Here is a 23182-nt window from a genome sequence, read left to right on the forward strand (position 1 = left end):
TTATTAAAGTAACTATTGTATAGAAAGCATTTAGATACAATGTAAATTACCAAATAAAATGAATGTTTACGCAAACATAATATTGCCCATATCTTTTTTAATGCAGGAAGAATGGAACAGAAAATAATGAATCTACAAATGACAGTTCTTTCTTCTCCCCTTTCAAATAACAGAGATTGTGGAACTCCTGGATTAGGGCTTGGAAGTTATTTCACATAGACTATGATGGAATTACATGTTAAGGTGACTGACCAAAGAAGAAAAACATGAGATAGCAGCAAATAGGATGGGATGGGATGGGTTGGGATAGGATAGGATAACTGAGTTGGGAGGGACCTTGGAGGTCTTCTAGTCCAACCCCCTGCCCTATACCACTTCAAACAAATGGTTATCCAATCTCTACTTAAAAACTTCCAGTATTGGAACATTTACAACTTCTGGAGGAGAGTTGTTCCACTGATTAATTGTTCTAATTATCAGGAAATTTCTCCGTAGTTCTAAGTTGCTTCTCTCCTTGATTAGTTTCCACCCATTGCTTCTTGTCCTACCCTCAGGTGCCTTGGAGAATAGTTTGACTCCCTCTTCTTTGTGGCAGCCCCTGAGATATTGGAACACTGCTATCATGTCACCCCTAGTCCTTCTTTTCACCAAACTAGACATACCCAATTCCAGCAACTGTTCTTTATATGTTTTAGCCTCCAGTCCCCTAATAATCATATTTGTTGCTCTTCTCCATACTCTTTCTAGTGTGGCAACCAAAATTGGATGCAGTATTCCAACTGTGGTCTTACCAAGGCATTATAAAGTGATATTTTTGGATGAATGAAGGTGAATCGTAATCCAGAAAGATGGAAACACTTTGGATGGGGAACCGTTCAGTCTGAATAAAGTTTTATAATTGATGCTAGAAGAAATTTCAGTTATTTGTATAGCTTGGGCACCTTCCTGGACTAGCATTAACAGTGGAAGCATAAATTCCAATATCTGAAATTACATTTCAGCTCAGCATTGCAACAGACTTATGTAGAAACCAATGGTGGGTTGCTACCGCTTTGCCCCAGATCAGGGGAACCGGTATCAGTGGCAGCGGGAGGCTCTGCCCACCCGCCTGGATGTGTGCGCAAGCGCCCTCGAGCAAACCGGTAGCGACGGGTTTTGAAACCCATCCTTGCTAGAAACAATGGCCTAGTTTTTCTACCTATACTTACTAAAATCTTGACAGATTATTGTAACATATTTTACACAGATAAACTTCTATTATTAATAAAAAATACAACTTGGGTGGGGCAAAACATCTGGGAGTTCATACCATTAATATGACATATGTTGATGCATCATTTAAAAATGTGATTCAGGTTCTAATTCAATTGATCTTTACATTCCTAGATGATTGACATCTTGCTATCTAAAGGACTGCCTTTATCTCTGCATCAAATTAGTTTCAAAAGCTTAGCTTATTGTATAAAGTAAGGAAGGTAATCTTGAAAGAGATACATGAGACCTGTTACCAAATGATAAGAGATAAAACACATTTTAAGTCCACAACAGACAGAAATATACAAAGAACACCTCCCTAATTCACAGGAATATAAAATAGGAGAGAAGGTACTAGGCAGCACAAAAAACACTTGAAAGATTCTGTTATTATGACCACTTTCAAAAAAGTAGTATTCTTCTTCTTGTGGAGATGATTTCCTGGTCTGATTTATCTGACTGACATGTTCAGTATATATATTATTAAACAGAGAGACATGAGGTCAAAGACTTTACTGGTGGCCTGAAATTTAAGGTACTCTATAAGCAAGACTCATATTTTAAAGGCCATTGGGAATTGTAACAAAGAGAAGTTAGTGAGATAAGAGCTGCTATCAGCCTTTTTTGATGGATCTCTCAATGGTAGTTGCTTGTGATATCAACTATGTGATTGTCAGCCTTTCCCTGGAGGCAAGAAAAAAGCAAAGCAGGGATGCTCTAAATTATTGTAGGGTGCAATGACAGAATCTTAAAGCCTGTAAGAGCTTCTCTTTGCCCCTTCTTATAGTAAACAAAATAATAGGAAGGCTATTTTGAATTTTCTTTTTCTTAGGACTGAGCCATCTTTTCCAAAATCTCCTTTTAACAATTTGCTTATTCTAAGGCCAGGTCTATATTACTTCACAATAATTAAGAAAAGCTAATAAATCATGGCCCTCAATATAGGAGAATTCAGGCTTATTATGTACACATACAGGGAGCAAAAAGCCTGTTTCATAAAGGTTTCTTTAACCTCTTTAAACCAGACGCTCAATTTAATCTGCAGTCTGATTCACAAAGAAGTTCTCCAGGCTAAACAAACAGAATCTAGAGTTTAGCTCTCAATTCAATATATTTATAAAAGAACTAAGTAGCAAAGAGTAAAAAAGGCACATTGCCTTTTAATAATACAGAGTTAACTAAAATGACAGAAATGCTTAATCAAGAATGTCAGTTAAATCCATTATAATACTGCAGTGAAAGTTTGCCTTGCAATCCAATAATATTTGATCTATTAATGTTGTATAAATACATATTTTTTTGTAAAATCTTTATTAGTTATAGCAATGCTTTCTATAGGAAATGAACCAGTTTTATCATTCTAAATGAATTTTGTTACAAAATATGTTGCAATATAAGCATGTGCAAAATCTGTTCAGAAGCTATATAATTACAAGACTCAAATTTAATTTTCTGCTTATCGTACTATAGCTATTTGAGTGACATCTTGTGGTGTAATTCTGTACTGCTATAACAAACATTAATCACATTAGCAAACTTGATTTCACATTTTTTGTGAAATAGCTACCTAACAATCCAATAATGTAGATATTCAGAAATGTGGATCTATTAATAAACACCAAACAACCACAGTGAAAAGCAGCAAGGCCTGCCAAAAATCTACAAAAATAAAGTACTTTCAGTGACATATCTATCTATGGCAGTTTTCCTAAACTCTGAATATCTCACCAAAAGGGAGTCATTCTAGAATTTATCAGCTACATTAAGCGGCAGAGATATCTGAAGGAAGGCCTTTAAGGAAACAGAGCTACTTTTCTAGACAGATTCATATTAAATTTCTTAAATTATCAAGGGGCCTATGACATTTAGATACAGTAATCAGAAAAGAATCTAAAACTGAACTTACTAAAAAAAATTGAAGACATGAACAGTAAATATTATGATCTACTTTCCTGGTTCCAGTCAAAGTCTTGGCTGCTAAATTCTGAATCAGCTGATGTTCCAATGAGAGAACAATAATCTAAAATACATATTATCTATACCAAAACAAAATTGAGCCGTGAAGGCCTCTGTACACTTTATCTTATGTAACATGCCAAGAGCTATACTCAAAAAATGAAGCTGGCTGGAGAAAATATGAGCCAAAAATTGAAACTGGATGTACTTGAGCAATCTATCAGTTAATAAAATATCTGTCTGATAACAGACAGATTCTTCTAAGAAGGGTGTGAAAGTCTTACCAGAGAAGGTGCTAAATGTGTACAAATAGCTTTGCCAGCACTGCCAAATATTCTTTCTTTATTAAAGTTAACATTTTCAAGGGAAGATATACATGTGTATAATCTGTGTAATATAAATATAAATAAATTCCAAAATATACTTCTGAAGTTTAATTTTTTAAGTTTATTCATAAGATAATGAAGAGGAGATATCCCTAGAATACAACAGTTTGATCAAAATGAAACATCATTCCTTACATGCATGAATGTGACTTCAAGATGCACATAGAGAAGGGATGGATTTATGATACTTGTTTTGTTGTTCTCCCACTCCAGTCATCAAGGCCACCCACAAAGATTAAGAAGTTGTACTAGGAATGAGGTGACCCAGAGCTTATCCTACCTTTAGCATGGAAAAACACTATATGGTTTTGACTCAGTCATTCCTTCTTAGTTCAGACTATTTCACAAACTTGTTGCTCTTGAGACAAAACAAAAAGAGTTCCCTATGTAAGCTGCTTTGAGTTTTTGAAGGAATGGTGTGATACAAGTCAAATAATAAAGTAATCAATTTATATGGGCTCACTGCAAAGTCTCACCGTTGCCCAACTTACATTATTATAGAGCATTAATTATGGAAACTGAATCAGAATTTCTGGGGAAAATCATGTAAAACAATGCTGTAGAAAAATACTATCAGTTACCAGCTCAGCATAGACTAACCCAAGTCAAGAACATGCCATTTTAAGGGAAACAAGAGAAATTCAGCTATGCCAGATAAAGGGCATTCCAAAGTTAGCAGAGAATTCAAAGAACTGAACAGTTGTACTTATTGGAAAAGGTTTTTTTTTCTTTTTTGCCACATTACATTTGAAAAAATCTGCACTAACTAAATCTGTTCTACATGGGTTTCTCTTTGAAGAGTATTCAGAAGCTTCAGCTGGAGTAAAATGAGGCAGCGCAGACAACAATGGGTGACCCTAGAATGTCTCATATTACACCTAAGCTCCACAAGCTGCTTTAGTTGCCAGCTTGCTTCCAAGTTCAATTAAATGCAGTGGTGAAATGCAAATTTTTTTGTTACCGGTTCTCTGGGCATGGCTTGGTGGGGGTCATGTGACTGGATGGACGTGGCCAACTTTTTTATTTATTTATTTATTATTTTTTAAAGTATTTTTTTACTACTGGTTCAGGCAAATAGGTAATAAAAAATGCTTTAAAAAGTTTAAAAAAAAGGTTCCAACAATCACAGCTATGCTGTGATCTTAGATGCACAGGAGCCCCCCCCCTTTTTTTTTTTTACTTTTTAAAGCATTTTTTTACTACCGGTTTGCTGAAACCGGAGCAAACAAATAGCATTTCACCCCTGATTAAATGTGCTGGTTTTGATTTTTAAAGCTCTACATGTCTTGCAGTTAATATATTTGTGGGATCACTTGTTCCCAAATATATATACCTGTCGTGTCCCACTCCCACGCCGACGCACGAGTCAAGGAAGTCCGTAACAGACTTGGCAACGAAGCCTTTGCAGCTTGCCAAGTTCCTTCGAGGTTTATCAGGGCAGGCAGGAGTCCAAGTTGTGACTTCAGCGATAGAGTCCGATATCAGCAAACTAGCTAAGACTTTGCTTGACTCAAGGTTGGAATGCCAAAAGCAGGTCCTTTATATAGGCTGTGGGATGTGGCTCCATGACTCAGCATTTATCCAAGCCTGCCCCACCCCTCCTTCTGCTGGCGTCGCCTCTCAGATCTCCAGAAGCGAGGGTCCTCACACTCTGAATTGTCTTCAGCTGGATCTGCTGTCAGTAATTCTAGCACCTGGCTGGCTTCCTCTGACGGCTGAGCCAAAGGAACACACGCCGTATGAGTGAGGTTTATCGGCTTGTTCGTTCACTCCTGGCATCCTCTCCAGGCATGGGGCCAGGGCCGAGGGCTGGAGGCATGACAGGCCGTTCATCTTCATTATCAGACTTGGAGTCTGATAAAAGACCCGGTTGGAGATGGGAGGGGCCCAGCTGAGGAGAGGAGGGAGGACGAGTCACAACAATACCCATCCCATTATGATAAGCTGTCAGGCCTGGAAACCATCCTAGACTTTAGGGTTCTAGACGCTGCCACATTTTTCCCCTGAGGGGAAGTAGGGGGGTTGGGGGTATGGTAACATTCTTCAAGCGGTCAAGGTCGGATGGTCTTCACATCTGCAGGAAGAGTGGCGAGAAGATATTTGAATGAACTGGGAGAACGTGGGACCATGTGACCAGCAAAGGGGTCAGGGGGGTGGGACTCTTGGGGTTTGTATAACTGGGAAAAGAATCCGGAAGTTCAGTTTTGGAATTTCACTCATCGTGTGCCAGTTTCCTCATGCTAGTAAAGAACTCTGAAAGACAATGGCTTCAGAGTTTCTTTTATGCAGAAGAGGTTTTTCTGGAACCTTGACATTATTCCAAAACTCTTAACTTTCTTTTGCTTAACGGTACCCTCTCCTCCGCTCAGAGGGGGCCCGCTAGGGGGGTGCTGGGCCCCAGCCTCCGCAACCTCCACAGCGGTGCAAAGACCCAGCAAAGATGGAAGGGCAGCAAGCTGAAAGCATGGAAGTAGCACAGAAGTTGGAATCTGAGAATTTAGTTGAAATCACCTACTTCCCATCGGAAGATATGACTCAAAAACCCGAAGTGGTAGAGCCTGCTTGTCAGCTTGGTGCACGGCCCAAAGACTCCGATTCATGGGTAAGCTGTCGTTCGGGAGAAAACATTTCCCCGGGGCGGAATGGAGAGCCCCCTCCCTCTTCTCAACCTCACTGGAGGACAGTAAAACCCGGAGAATCGGGAGAATCACTGGATTGGGACCTGAGAAACCCCCTGAAATCCCAGTCCCTATTAGACCTCCCTGAAACTTTTGAGCGTTTGGAAGTGAGGCCTCGTATAAGCTCAGCTCACCCACCTCGAGAGCCTTTAGCTCAGCCTAAATTCACCTTCCCTCCCACCAGAGAGGGAGAAATTACTGAAGCTCAAAGCCGTTCTGATGAATGCAGGAGGACCTCCCTTCCCTCCTTCAGACGGCAGGGAGTTCAGGCAGCACCAGGGACTTGGGGGGAATCGCAACTCCCCCCCTCCAATTGACTTTTCCCGCCAACAGAGGCCTATGCTGCCTCCTGCTGCTTCTATTCCTCCTGGTTGGGCATTTTATCCTGGACAAGGATGGATCCAATACCAATGGCAACCAGCCAGTTCAGCACCTTTCTTTCCTGGGGGCCCCAGGCCGATTTTTGCCTCGTCAACTGAAGCATTTCAAGGACTTCCTTCTCAGCAGCCAGGGGGAATTCCACCCCCCTTCACAACTCAGCAACCAGCCACAATAGCAACAGCCGTCCCACAATTCCCTCTTCAACCGCAAGCAGGCCAGCTAAACCCACCTGCACCCCCTCACCCAGCCCCTCCCCCTTTCAAAGCAACCTTTGATGGGAATCCACACCACCTGGCTTACTTTCTCAGCAGAATTGAGGCTTACGTTGAACAATATAGACATCAATACCCATCAGAAAGAAGCCTAATCAACGCCATCTCGGATGGTATGAACGTGGGGCTAGCCTCAGAATGGATAGCTCAACTACACAATGAACGTGCACCAGAACTAAACGATGTTCACGGATTCATGGCACTGCTTCGCAACCGGTTTCAAGATGACTTAATTGCAGAATGTGAAACCACCTTAAAAACGATGAAGCAAGGTAACAAGCCTCTAAAACAATTTGTATGGGACTTCAGAAGGGTTGCTGGTAATCTTAGACATTGGCCAGATCGCATCCTCCTCCACTACTTCAAAGAGGCCATCGATCAAAACATCAGAAAAGCCTGCTCCACCAGAGGAATCCCGGAACAACTAAATGACTGGTACAACGTGTCCATAGCTCTGGACAGAGAATTCAACCCCCTCCAAAGCCAATCACCAACTACAACTCCACAACGACCACCTACAAGACCCTCCCTCTTAAGACCAACCACACCCTCCACCTTTCAGCCTTCAACAATAATCAAATGCTACCATTGTGGAAAACTAGGACATCGGGCGTCAATTTGCCTAGCCCCAACACCCCTCCCACAGTATTGCCCACTTCACTGCGTGCAGCGGATTGCCATCGGCGAGAAAATTAGCAAAGCTCTTCGTCAAACACATCTACAGACTGCATGGAGTTCCTAAAAGGATAATATCCGACAGGGGTGTTCAATTCACAGCCAAGTTCTGGAGGGAGTTCCTACGGTCCATTGGGTCGTCTGAAGGACTTAGTTCTGGGTTCCATCCGGAGACCAATGGAGCGGCTGAAAAATTGAACTCGATGGCGGAACAATACATACAGTATTATGTAAATTACCAACAAGAAAACTGGTCAGATTTGTTACCATTTGCAGAGGTCGCATATAATAATGCTGTACACAGCAGCACGGGGTTAACCCCTTTTCAAGTAACCACTGGCATGGACTTCGTTCCAATGCCTGAACTCCCCATGCAACCCCCCACTTCCGTTTCCCTAACGGACTGGATGAATTCATTGAAAAAAGCTTGGGAAAATACAAAAAAGGCCTTAGCTGTGACAGCTCGGAATTACAAAGCCCAAGCTGACAAATACCGTTCCCTTCAACCCCCTTTTCGCATTGGAGATAAAGTCTTCTTATCTACTAAGTATCTGAGGTTGAGAATACCCAGCAAAAAATTCGGTCCAAAATTTTTAGGTCCTTTCCCCATTGTAAAAATTATTAATCCCATTACCGTCCAACTCGAGCTCCCTCGAATGTTGGGGAAAATACACCCGGTATTCCATACCAGCTTATTAAAACCTGCTAGACAGTCTGGTCTGAGACCTCAACCTGCCGCTCCCCCACCACCCTTGATAATCCAAGGTGAAACCCACTATGAAATCAAGAAAATCCTTGACTCTAGACTATACAGAGGTCAATTACAATATTTAGTCCACTGGAAGGGATATCCATTATCTGAATCTACTTGGGTCAAAAGTTGGAAAGTAAATGCGGACAATTTGATTAAACAATTTCACGACACTTTTCCTAACAAACCTAAAAAACCTCTTGGAGGGGGGAGAGGGGGGTAGAAGGGAAGTGTGGACCACTGACACTCTTCTTTATTAACTCTTTGTTTTCTTTCCTAGGATATAGCTTCTTTTCCAAGGGGGGACGCCTGTCAGGCCTGGAAACCATACTAGACTTTAGGGTTCCTGACGCTGCCACATTTTTCCCCTGAGGGGAAGTAGGGGGGTTGAGGGGTATGGTAACATTCTTCAAGCGATCAAGGTCAGATGGTCTTCACATCTGCAGGAAGAGTGGTGAGAAGATATTCGAATGAACTGGGAGAACGTGGGACCATGTGACCAGCAAAGGGGTCAGGGGGGTGGGACTCTTGGGGTTTGTATAACTGGGAAAAGAATCCGGAAGTTCAGTTTTGGAATTTCACTCATCGTGTGCCAGTTTCCTCATGCTAGTAAAGAACTCTGAAAGACAATGGCTTCTGAGTTTCTTTTATGCAGAAGAGGTTTTTCTGGAACCTTGACATAGGCAAGATGAGCATATTATGGATTCTATTTGCTAACGAGGAACATCTGACAGAAGCCAGGAGTTTCCACCGCATCTCTTGCCTTTTGTCTTGCATTATTATCCCCACCCCCAAAGATTAGCACTGAGGAACACTTTGAAATAGAAAGCCCATCAATTGGCTTTATTGTGCATGAGCTTTTTTAAATACTCCTCTGTTATAAGGCATGTTTCTTGCTTCTTATGGTTATTTTAAGATGTTTTTCTTTTCTTTTTTACTGTTTTGTTTTTACTGTACGCTGCTCAGAATCATATCTGTGAGATAGATAGCAATATAAATTTGATAAAATAAATAAAACTTCTGGTTTTAAGTGTCTTATTGTAGGAGTTGACCATCTGAGCCCAAGGCAGGGGTCAAATGCATCTTAAGTCATGAGTCCCTGTGTGCCCACAAGAGATCTAAGTCCAGCCCACCTTGAATACTTTCTTATTCCCGCTCATTTCCATTGACTATTAGTAGGCCAGATTTTTGTAGAGAGCTTAAGCTTGCAATAAATCTTTATACTCATTTGAATTGCCTGAATCTCCCGATTTCCTGGTACTTGACACTTATTTTTTATTTTGTATGTCTATAGTTTTATTCACAGATGAATGAAAATATTGTCTATATCTTAGATAAATAAAAGTGTTAGGAAAAGTTGGATCTATTGAATATCTATTTACCACATATTAATTATAGGCATAACAATTTGTAGGACTACAACTATAATTATTTGTAAATCACTCAAAGTTTATGAGAGTGGGTGGCCACAATAAAATTAAATAAAGTAAATAAATAATACAGCTGCTGCCATGAGACATTTGACAGCAGCCCAAATACAATCATTGGGAAAATACAAAAGATAAATTAGTATCTTGTAAAAGACAAATATTAAAAGTGGACATTTTGAACCAAGTTCTTTATACATTAAACATGGGCCAGCAGTTTGACACTATCTTGGGATGCAACAACAAAAACATAGAGTCCAGATCATATGAAAGAACTGTCTCACTCTATTTTCTTGGGTTTTTCTAGGTTTTAAACAGACTTTTGATGGTCATCTTTCAGAAAGGTTGTACCTACCCTTAGCAAATAATTGGACTAGATAACCTCTGCAGTTCCTCCCAACTCATGAATTCTTTTCTGAAAGAACATTCTCTACTACCATATGGATCAGCTTGTATGGAGAACTGTCAAGTTTAGTGTAAAATTCCCCAAAGTGATATGATACAGCTGCTATGCCATTCAGAGGAAGAATTCCAGTATTATAATATCTTATTAGTAATCGCTCAGCCAGTTAACAGACTGAGTTAATCATAAGTAACCAATGACAATAGATTAGAAATGCAAGTTAATATACAAACCTATTTTGTTATTTTTCTTATGATCATCAGTGCTTGAAAGGAAGAAATAGGTCCAAAGTTTGTACAGATTCTTTTAACAACAGTTGAAAAAAACTCTTTCCAGTCTATTTAGAGATCACTTTGGAGGTGTACTTGAAACTCTACTTCCATAATTAAAAGACCAGTTGCTTTAACATCTGTAGTCATGAAAACCTTTGAAAGGCTAGTGCTTTCCTACTTGAAAACCATCACGGATCCGCTGTTAGACCCCTTGCAATTTGCATACCGAGCAAATAGATCAACAGATGATGCTGTTAATATGGCTCTGCACTACATCCTACAACATCTTGAGTCTCCAAAGACCTATGCAAGGGTCCTTTTTGTAGACTTTAGTTCAGCATTCAATACCATCATTCCAGACATTCTTCTAACTAAGCTAAACCAGCTACAGGTACCGGAACAGACTTGTAAGTGGATCACAAGCTTCCTAACAAACAGGAAGCAGCAGGTGAAGCTAAGCAAGATCACATCAAATACCTGTACAATTAGCACAGGGGCCCCCCAAGGCTGTGTGCTCTCCCCACTTCTCTTCTCTCTGTATACCAATGACTGCATCTCCAATGATCCATCTGTTAAGCTACTGAAGTTCGCAGATGACACAACAGTGATTGGTCTCATTCAAGACAATGACGAATCTGCATATAGACGAGAGGTCGAACGACTAGCCTTGTGGTGCAACCAAAACAATCTGGAACTGAACACACTCAAAACCGTAGAAATGGTGGTAGACTTCCATACTTCCACCTCTCACAATACTAGACAACACAGTATCAACAGTAGAAACCTTCAAATTTCTAGGTTCTATCATATCGCAAGATCTAAAATGGACAGCTAACATCAAAAACATCATCAAAAAAGGACAACAAAGAATGTTCTTTCTGCGCCAACTCAGTAAGCTCAAACTGCCCAAGGAGCTGCTGATTCAGTTCTACAGAGGAATTATTGAGTCTGTCATTTGCACCTCTATAACTGTCTGGTTCGGTTCTGCAACCCAACAAGAAAAACACAGACTTCAGAGGATAATTAGAACTGCAGAAAAAATAATTGCTACCAACCTGCCTTCCATTGAGGACCTGTATACTGCACGAATCAAGAAGAGGGCCGTGAAAATATTTACAGATCCCTCACATCCAGGACATAAACTGTTTCAACTCCTACCCTCAAAACGATGCTATAGAGCACTGCACACCAGAACAACTAGACACAAGAACAGTTTTTCCCCGAAGGCCATCACTCTGCTAAACAAATAATTCCCTCAACACTGTCAAACTATTTACTAAATCTGCACTATTAATCTTCTCATAGTTCCCATCACCAATCTCTTTCCACTTATGACTCTATGACTGTAACTTTGTTGCTGGCAATCCTTATGATTTATATTGATATATTGACCATCAATTGTGTTGTAAATGTTGTACCTTGATGAACATATCTTTTCTTTTATGTACACTGAGAGCATATGCACCAAGAAAATTCCTTGTGTGTCCAATCACACTTGGCCAATAAAAATTCTATTCTATTCTATTCTATAATGTACTTTTGGAATTCAGACAAGATTCCAGATGGTAGAATTTCCCTGTTTTTCATCCATTTCTGAGTATAATAATGGGTATGAGAGATAAAACATCTGATTTTTGAAACACAATGGTATCTCCTATTCCAATCTTGGTATAAACTAAAAGAAATGTCTATGGAGATTCTCAGTCATCCAAGTCATGGTTGTCCCAATGGTCCTTTTTCAAGGAGGCACCTGGACTTCCTTGATTTTTCTTTGAGACAACCATGACCTGGATGACTGAGAATCGCCATAGACATTTAAAAGAAAAATATAAGGAATATAAATCCTTCCATTCCCCACCATCCAGTCAGAGCTTTCCCCTCCCCCTAAAAATTTCCCCACACAAACACATAATTTGTAGAATTCACTACCGTAAACTCAAATGGGTGTCTTAAAAGGAAGTTGGATTCATTCATGGAAGACAGGTCGTATCTAGTACTGTTATTCTTGAGATATTACTTGCACTTTAGAGAAAATGTGCCTCAAAAATATCAGTTGTGGAAAGTGATTACTTCTCCATTTTGTGAACACTAGAGAAATAACTAGTAGGCTAATCTGAGAGATATTATTCTGGACTAAGATGGGCCCTGGCACAATCCAGCAAGGCTTGTCATATGCTCTTACACTTTTATAACAATTATGAATAATGGTGGGATCAAATTAAATTTGTCTGCTACATCCTAACTATTAGCCTATGCTGGCTCTATGTCCAAACTTTCATACATTGGCTGTGTTTATATAGGGCAACATACAAATCAATTTTAGGTGTAGGGTGAGTTTATACAACATAAACTCCATATGTGTATAAAATCTGTGTAAATGTTATATTGAATATTGAAAGAACAATGGAGGTAATACAAATGTACAACTACTTACAAGCCAAAAATATATAATTTGTAGCATTCAAGACTTTTGACAACCTTGATTGTCTCTGACATTTGTCTTTAAAAGAGAAGTAATGATAACTGGGAAATTCAGCAACATTTACACTACCACGGATCCATTACTCTTCCACTAAGTGGCTTTATTCTATTTCATTCTACTACAAGCTTGTCTAAGCCACATACTTTATTCTCATGCCACCTGTCAGATCGCAACCAAGAATTTTTTGCTGGTTTTATGCTATTTATTATTATGTCACAGACTGAGCATCAGATAACACTATGTGGATTTAATAGCTCAAAACCCATTTTGGACTTATTTTATAGAATACTTCATCCAAACCATTCATCTTTCCTGGCTCAAATATTTAATGAAACTGGCATAACTCTATAGCAGCAGGCACACTGCCACTCTAACAGATGGGCCTAGACTGTAGTCATGCCAATAAAGCAATATATGCATGAAATTTAAATATTAAATCTGGAGTTCTCTGCAATAAATTCACGCATTCACTTCCAATCTTTCCAAACCTTTTGAATGGAATATGCTGATTCAACATTAAATCATTCCAGAATTATATAAATGTTTTATATAAATAGTTTCTGCATTAATCTGCAATATTTTTCTACAGAGAAAAATCAAGAACATTATATAAAATTAATATATCCAATGAATTTTCCATAAAAAAGTCCTTTGTAAAACCAAAGAATGATCAATACCAACTGCATTTTTAGCTAAAAATAGCCCTACAAATTTGAAAACATACTGTGCATAGGAAGAATCTATTCTAAAGATGCATATGGCTAAATTCTATTATTCTTTTGCTAACTGCAACATTTGCATATTTAAGTAAGCACAAGCTCAAGGAGCTTAAACAAGGTAGCTTCTGGTTAAAACTTGAGTGGGAGATAATTAGAAAACATTACCATGATAACTTAAACTGAGAAACCAAAAAATGTAGCAGAAAAAGGGAATAACAAACCACTTCTGTATAATATTAAAAAACAGCACAGACATGCCCATGAAGACACCATGAGTCAGTTCAACTCAAAGGAAACTTTGTCCTTTATCTTTTCCCTGTCTCCAAATTTTAACATTTGACTGAATACTATATTAATAGTTTAATCTACTGAACAGATAAGCATGACACACTCTATATGGCGCTGCACTTCAAAACGGTACATAAAATCAGCTACTGCAGAATACAGTGTAAAGACTACTATCTAGTTTTTGAAAACAGCCCACATAAACACAAATCTTGGATGTATTACAATAATTTTCAATTCTTCCTTGTCACACTTGGTAGTTCCCACTGTAAAATTACCTTCTCTCATATTAATTTTCCTCTAATTTGAAATCATCATAGGTCCTACCTTTCCCAGATTGGTTAAATTAATGGTTGCAGCTTTTAAAAAGGCCCTTTTACGACACATGCCTCATAGAGAGAAATGAGCTTCATCATTATTATGCTGCATTCAAAATATTAAACTTTAAGAATTTTTTACACTGCCATCAAAATATTATATATTGCTACTAGTGCCTTGTAGAAAGATAGCTATAAACACAAACAAAAACAAGGAAAAATCCTTTTATTATGAAGAAATAAAAAAGAATGAAAAAGGCATGTGCTCACAGAGCTTAATCAAGACGGCCATCTGCTGGATTAGTAACAGCTCTGATAAACTCTTTTATTTACAGTGGCATATACAAACTTCTATATAAAATCAAATTATTTTTTAAAAAAATATCAAAATTACATACAGATACTCCCACAGATTTTCTAATCAAATAAACTAGACAAAGAATTGCTTTGTGCTATTTTAAAAGTATAAGAATCATAAAGCTTATGGTGACCAGATTACACATTATATTACCCTGCCTTTATCAAGAAGGCAAACATAGCTAATACGCTTCCTCCTATTTTCTCCACAATAACAACCCTGTGATGTGAGTTGGCCCAGCTTTCATGCGTAAGGAATGACTAGAACTCCCTGTCCTCCAGGTTCTAGTCGGGTGCTTTAACCACTAGAACAATGATGGTGAACCTATGAAATGCCACAATATTTTTGAATACGTAATATTCATTGACATGACAACTATTTTTGAAAACATGTCCCCTTCTCACAGAATTTGGAGAGGCCGCGTGAGAATGGAATGTGCTTTCCCAGGATCTCAGAAAGTCAAGATAATGGGCTGTGTGAGAAAGAGGGTGACCTCCAGAACTTCCAAAAATTGCACACTTAATATAGCCTTTCGGTATAAATAAACAATCAAATCATATTAGGAAACAGTCAATATAAACCGTAAGATAAAAGCAACAAGGTTACAGTCATAAGTGAAACAGATGGGTGATAGGAACGATGAGAAGATTAATAGTAGTGCATATTTAGTAAATAGTTTGACAGTGTTGAGGGAATTATTTGTCTATGATTCTATGATTCTATTTTGTGGGGGGGAGGTGTGACATGCCAACAAGGTCAAGTGTTTTCAAAAATTTTGACACACCAAGCCCAAAATGCTTCACGTTGTTGTACTAGATTAACCTAGTTCTCATTTTATCAGATTTAGGGAATCACCAAAGCTACTGAAAAAACTTTACATTACAGCAAGACATCTGAACTTTTACTTCTGAGCATATAGTTCTACAGCACTTTTATCATATAATTCTGCCAAATGAACAAGCCTTATTACTTATTAATAAAACTAATTGTGTTCTTGATATGGCTGGGTAGATTCTGTCAATTAAAATATTTGTTAGAAGTAAATCTAACATAAATCTAAGTAAATTGTTCGATTTACTTTAAACTCTGATCAAAATAGAATGTCTTCATCTCAATAAAACAGATAATTGGAAAGTGGAATATTTTTTATCCCAGACTGATCTCATTCACAATCAATACTCTCTTATCTAGTATAAGAGGGGGCTCTAAATTACTAAAATGTCAAAAACTATTTTAACTAAATTTGTTGCTACTCTGAATTTGTTGGTGCATGATATTTATGATGCAATATATTAACTATAGCTTTTAGAAGGGAGACTTAGTTGCCTGCTTTTTAGACCAGCACCTTAACTACTACATAAAATTCCTCTTTTAGACGTGCATTGTAGTCTCCAAGCACTAGAAGTGTTTTAAAAACTAATAGATTGTAGGAATTAAATACTCAGTCATGTGAGGTAGAAAATTTTCCACAAAATTAATTTCTCCAAGGAAAAATTATTCATTAATAATGAATGGATGTCAGTCACAAATCTAAGGCTACATTTATCCAACATCTTAGTAGACAGCAGCACTTGACTATTCTTATCAGGGCTTAGAAGAAGAGTATTATAGGGATTAAACCACAATGGAAGAGTAGCAGGGGACTCTAGAGATATAGACTAGACTGAGAAGTTAGAAGAACATCCTGTATTATTGTCAAGTAAAATTCATAGGCCTATCCACGAAGTCATGGATATGAAGATATTCCAGCTGAGTAGAAATTGGAAAGAAATTTAGCTGGAAAGAAATTTAGAAACACTATTATTTATGTAAATGATAAGATACCCCTGAATTCCACACAAATCTTCCAAAAATAATTTTAAAAACCATAAAAATTATAAGCAAACTGAAATTTTGTGCATTGCCAATTTCTCCACTTTTTCCACTTAAATTGTGAAATTCAGCAGAAACTAGTCTTGGAGACTTTGTATACATTTATCGCAGCATTGTAGCCTAGTGGTAAAGACGTTTGCTTCCCACTCAGAAGGTTGAGAGTTCAATCCTAGGAAGCAGCAGATGTTTCTCTCCTAGGATAGAAAGAAAAAAATATCTGCTGCAAACTCCACATGCCATCATGAAGGGCATCTGGTCAGTAAACATTTAGGTCCATCCATTCACTCCAACTCTTTCCCAAATTAATTGTAATTGTAACCTTTAGAAAGGAAACTTTGGAAAGGAAACCTTTAGCAAAATCTGGTTTTTCTTAAAGACACCTAGAGAACTATAGAAAATACTATACTATAGTATTTCTATACTATACTATACTGTTGTTGTTGTTTTTAAAAAAAATTAGATAATTGGTATTTAGATGAATGCAGTATAATTTTACAACATTATAAATAGCAATATAAATAAAATAAATATATGTTATACCATTTCAATATAAATGGTATAACATATACCATTTATACCAGCAATATAAATAAAAATAAATATATGTTATACCATTTCAAAATAATGTAACATTTTTGGTGAATTCTTTGAAGTTTTATGATTTGTAGTACGTTACAAAGGAAATAAATCAGTCACCCATTTTCTTATTAGAACTGAACGCTCATTTTTCTACTTCAGCTTTTGGCTACACAAAAGTTGTTGATAATAATCCTCAATAATCCTTCATCAATTTGCACTACTGACAAATAAATAAGAGATTGAATCTTCAGTGATTCAAAATTGTTTTATTTATGTAATGATTTCTATCTCAATTTTCTAATGCATAGTCTCAATTAGCAAAAACTACATCATAAACATTATTCAGAATTCATTATAATTAAAAGTCATTGGCATGCACTGACTAAGTTTTCACATTGTCTCTACAAACTCAAAAACTTCAGAAGCAGATGCTTCTATATGACTGCACTTTCTAGAACACACCAAATTGTAATAATAAATTATGCTTGATATTAAGAAGGGAATAAGAAAACACAACTACATATTAATAGCACAATTTAAAGAATGCTATAAAGTTCTATTCGATAGTTAAAAGCAACTTAAATAAAACTGTCAATATAAATTATATGTTGAATTAATTCTAACTCTGCATGGAAATGCTTCCTGAGAGATTTGCCAATCAAAACTGTCATTTTGGCACTTGTAGCTGATAATCTTCCAACTCTACTTCATTCACTGAGCCATCAATTTACTCATAATTCTTCTCATATTATCATATTATCAAAGAAAGTAAAAAAATATTTAAACTGTCAAACTAAATGTAAAATCAGATGGTAGTTTGTTATTGCATGGGAGCTTTTCTAATGATAATGATAGACGAGAGGTCGAACGACTAGCCTTGTGGTGCAACCAAAACAATCTGGAACTGAACACACTCAAAACTGTAGAAATGGTGGTAGACTTTAGGAAAAACCCTTCCATACTTCCACCTCTCACAATACTTGACAACACAGTATCAACAGTAGAAACCTTCAAATTTCTGGGTTCTATCATATCGCAAGATCTCAAATGGACAGCTAACATCAAAAACATCATTAAAAAAGGACAACAAAGAATGTTCTTTCTGCGCCAACTCAGTAAGCTCAAACTGCCCAAGGAGCTGCTGATACAGTTCTACAGAGGAATTATTGAGTCTGTCATTTGCACCTCTATAACTGTCTGGTTCGGTTCTGCAACCCAACAAGAAAAACACAGACTTCAGAGGATAATTAGAACTGCAGAAAAAATAATTGCTACCAACTTGCCTTCCATTGAGGACCTGTATACTGCACGAATCAAGAAGAGGGCCGTGAAAATATTTGCAGATCCCTTGCATCCTGGACATAAACTGTTTCAACTCCTACCCTCAAAACGACGCTATAGAGCACTGCACACCAGAACAACTAGACACAAGAACAGTTTTTTCCCGAAGGCCATCACTCTGCTAAACAAATAATTCCCTCAACACTGTCAGACTATTTACTGAATCTGCACTACTATTAATCGTTTCATAGCTCCCATCACCAATCTCCTTCCACTTATGACTGTATGACTATAACTTGTTGTTGGCAATCCTTATGATTTATATTGATATATTGATCATCAATTGTGTTGTAAATGTTGTACCTTGATGAACGTATCTTTTCTTTTATGTACACTGAGAGCATATGCACCAAGACAAATTCCTTGTGTGTCCAATCACACTTGGCCAATAAAAATAAAAATTCTATTCTATTCTAAAAACAGCTGCTTGTGAAGTAGTGATCTTCATCAAGATATGAAGAAGGAAATGGTTAAAATGGTTTTTATGTTATTTTTGAACCAATTTCCCACAGCTAAAAAGTGATTTAAAATAAAAGAAACAAAAAAAGAAGCACACCAGATGATGGGAGAGTCTAATCCTATGCTTCCTAGTTCTGCCAAAGTAACTAATCAACTTTTGTTGAAAAAAAAAACAATATATCACATAAGTAGTACTCTTCATATTCAATAGAAAATAAATATATAGCATCCATGCCTCTAAGATATACCACATTGTGCCTGTGCTTTGGATAGAATAGGGATATAGAAGATGAAAAAGTACAGAATATATTATTTATAGGTTTTAATACACACAGTGTGTGAACATATAAAATTCTTTCTATAACTGATATAATAGATTAGTACAAAAATATTTCAATGTTAGCATGGAATAAATTTGGGCAAAGAATAGCATATTAAACAAATATTAGACCTAAAAATTGAAAATTCTCAACATTTAACCTGTGCATACTGATAAATACTTTACTATAATAAAAAGGCTTTTTACTTTTTTTTAGCCCTGAGAATCATGGATAGAATCAAACTGGAAACCACTGAGTTGGTCTTAAAAACAAGAGACTTGGCCTAACACTCAACTGTCACTTCTAGCCAAGGGTGAAATTTACTTACCTTCGCTTCATAATGTGAGGGCACGCACATGCATGCGCCTCCTCCATGCATGCGCAGAGCCTTCTGCGCATGCACAGAGGATCAAAAATGTGATGTGATGATGTCCGGGCGGGTGGGTGGAGCCTCCCACTGCTGGCACTACCAGTTTTCCCGAGTCGGGTGGAACCAGCTGAATTTCACCACTGCTTCTAGCCCATTCGTAGAGAAGGCTATGAAGCACACCCTATCTTAAAGTACGATATTTTACATTAATTATGAAAAAATCTGTTATATACTGGATAATGAACTAAAAGTAAATAATAATAATAATAATAATAATAATAATAATAATAATAATAATAATAATAATAATAATAATAATAATAATAATAATAATGAACTAAAAGTAAAACTAAAAAATTCACAACTATAATCTTTATAGTAAAAATTATTCAATAAACTGAGATTACAAACATATGCACATAAGCATTATTAAAACTATAAAGTAATCAACACAGCAAAATAAATTTTAGGGTTACTTGGAAAACTATTGGGAAATGATTAAACTTGCTGGCAAGTCTGAAAAGTTAAGAGTAGAATTACCAGAGATCAGATTTTAATAAACTATAGTCTTTATAACAGAGGATGAGACTATATAATAGAATATAATGAAATAATTTTCATGTGATAATTTGTAAGAAAAGAATTTCACCTCTTTAAATAAATCAGATTATATGCACATTATATGCCCTATTGTCAAAATCGAAATGCTAAAAATAACTGATATTAGCCTATGCCAAATGGAAAGAATGGTACTGTAATAAAAAGTAACCAGAGGCTGTCAAGTCCTTTCACAGCAGTCAACCCCAACTGGAAAAAAAAACACCAATTAGGAAATAATCCTATGTGTGATCCCACCATCACTACCCAGATTTAACTTCCATTTTTCTGATTGTAAATCTTTCAAATTCTCCAAGCGCATGCATTTTTTAAAAAAATCTTACTAACTCTATAACTATTAAGTCACTGAAAAGTGACGTTATAAGCAACTGGTTTAGTCTTTCTCTGAACTTTTTTTTTTAAAGCGTACTTTAAATGGAGCAGAAAAACCAAGAGGTACATGGACAGCATTAAGGATCCTGTGGACAATTGAGCAGTATTTATTGAAAGGTATGTTTCTGTGTTAGCAGGACAAAAACATTCATCTTTAACTCCCCCCACATTCTGATTGCTTATTCTGATTGCTTATTTGTAGCCTATTACTATCATTAAGTGTTGTATCATTAAGTGTTAAATTTGTACCCTATGACTATCATTAAGTGTTGTTAAGTGTTGTACCTTGATGAAGGTATCTTTTCTTTTATGTACACTGAGAGCATCTGCACCAAGACAAATTCCTTGTGTGTCCAATCACATTCAGCCAATAAAAATTCTATTCTATTCTATTCTATTCTATTCTATTCTATTCTATTCTATTCTATTCAAGTAAAAAAACAAAATAACAGGTAGAAGCGATGGGTCAGCAAAGTACAAACCACAAGGGGAAATTATTACTAAATTCAAATTATGATGACTAAATTCAAGTGTCGCACAACGTCCAACACTTTCCTGCTTAGCGACCTATCAAATGGGAGTCACAGAGACCCTCCTTTTGGAGAAACTGGAAGCGCCCAGAGGGCTGTAGCACAGAAAGCTCCTCAGCTCCCCTAAAGTGGCCCAGAGTAGGGGTCTCCAAGCCTGGAGGACTTCAACTCCCAGAATTCCCCAGCCAGCTTTGCTTTATATGTGATATAATATAATGCTTGAGAATTTTTTAAATGCTGAATTCTAAATCCTCAACATATACTTAAAAAGTCTTATCTTTTACCATCTAAGTATTAGCTGGGTGCATAATAGCTTGAATGTAGTTTTAAATTGGGATTTTTAAAAAAGGGGTTTAAATGAGGTTTTAAATTTGTATTTAAAAGTTAGAGCATCAATTGAATTTAACTATCTATTCTTTTAGCTGTTTTTTATATATTATATGTTTTTCTGTTGTTGTTTTTTGACTGTGAACCGCCCTGAGTCCTTCGGGAGATGGGCGGTATACAAATATAATAAATAATAATAATAATAATAATAATAATAATAATAATAATAATAATAATAATAATAATAATAATAATAATAATAATAATAATAATAATAGCAGCAGCTAAATAGAAACACTAGGCTTTGCTGGCTGGGGGATTCTGGGAGTTGAAGTCCTCCAGGCTTAAAGTTGCCAAGGTTGGAGACCCCTGGCGCAGAGGGAAGAGCGAGCGGCGCTACTAATTCCGCTTCTGCTGTTTTCGGAGAACGCGGCGCTTGCGCTTCCCGTCGCCGCCAGCAGAGAAGCTCATCTAACAGCCCGCTCCGGTCTCTGACCGGTCCGAAGGCTCCCCCGCCTCCGCCCTTTTACTTACTTCTTGCCATCGCTACTGAAGAGCCCGAAGGCCGCCGGAGGAGCGGTGGAGGCTGTAGTGGGCGCTGCCTCTTGGCCCACCTCAGGCTGAGCATCCCCGGCCTGCTCGTTGTAACTGACGTTGTTGGTCAACATCGTCCCGCGACCGCACCGTTACCAGTCGAAGAGCCCACCTGAACCACGCTTCAGTTCCAGCCCGACCTCCTGCAGTTCCCCTCGCGATCCGGCTCTTCCCGGAAGCTGTCGGCAAACAGCAGCCGAAGCCATGTCACATGATCGCCGAGAGGGGCGGGGGGAACCAGCCGGCCCAACCGACTTTTTTCTGGAGAGTCGCCCGGCGGCGCCATCGTTGCCAAGGGAACGGCGCGAAGCTTCTCCGGGCTCCTCGCTTCCAGGATGACCCGCCCTTCGTCACGAGGAAATCTCCGCCGTGGGAGCCTCCCGGAGGCGTCCTGGTCACGGGATACTTGCTCGCTTTTAGATGCTCGCGTGCCACGTAACCAAAGACAAGCTACGCTACTTTTTGAGGTTGATCTGCCTGAGAGCAGCGGTCGCCAACCTTGGCAACTTTAAGCCTTGGCGGACTTCAACTCAAACTTCAAAGCTGGCTGGGGAATTCTAGGAGTTGAAGTCCACCAGGCTTAAAGTTGCCAAGGTTGGAGAGCCCTGATTTAAAAAGTAAACATTTTTATCCTATCAAAATATTAGGCTCTTATTTGAAAATAAAAAACCAATACTTTGTGCTAAACATGAAACCACAGGAGATAATACAGAATTGAACTATTATCCATTATCTGTCAAATCCCAAATTGGGATGTTAGAATTCTTCAACATAACATGGGAGAAATCGCAAATAAAAAGGAAGAAGTAAAGTACCTCTTCCAAAGTTGAATTTCATTGGAGAATGCGGGCAGAATACATTACTCACAGAGGTAGCACAAAAAAGGAGCTCTGAGTTTAATTTTCCTCACTTTTAGTCCACAGACTGAAATTAAGTTAGTCTTCCGGTCTGCTGGAAATACTATTATCTATCTGCCATTGTTCTCTAGAACAGGGGTCCCCAACCTTGGCAACTTTAAGCCTGATGGACTTCAACTCCCAGAATTCCCCAGCCAGCTTTGCTTTGCTGGCTGTGGAATTCTGGGAGTTGAGGTCCGCCAAGGCTTAAAGTTGCCAAGATTGGAGACCCCTGCCTTAGAGGAATATCCTCCGATTCCCACCTTCACAGCTCGGTCAGGTCTGAAG

The 23182-nt window shown here is 37.9% G+C and overlaps 1 protein-coding gene across 2 annotated transcripts in view; it reads right to left on the minus strand.

The window, feature by feature from the left end:
* The window catches only part of AP3B1 (adaptor related protein complex 3 subunit beta 1), a 184193-nt gene extending 161948 nt beyond the window's left edge, over window positions 1–22245 (minus strand). Inside the window, exon 1 of one of the 2 annotated variants that reach the window (XM_058169359.1) lies at window positions 21939–22245. In XM_058169359.1, coding sequence (XP_058025342.1) covers window positions 21939–22072 — 134 coding nt within the window. In that variant the 5' untranslated portion in view covers window positions 22073–22245. The remainder of the gene's footprint in view (window positions 1–21938) is intronic. The other variant, XM_058169358.1, reaches the window with a different exon arrangement.
* Window positions 22246–23182: the final 937 nt, after the last annotated feature.

The sequence above is a fragment of the Ahaetulla prasina genome, chromosome 2 (assembly GCF_028640845.1).
Source record: "Ahaetulla prasina isolate Xishuangbanna chromosome 2, ASM2864084v1, whole genome shotgun sequence".
In the NCBI taxonomy this organism is placed as follows: domain Eukaryota; kingdom Metazoa; phylum Chordata; class Lepidosauria; order Squamata; family Colubridae; genus Ahaetulla; species Ahaetulla prasina.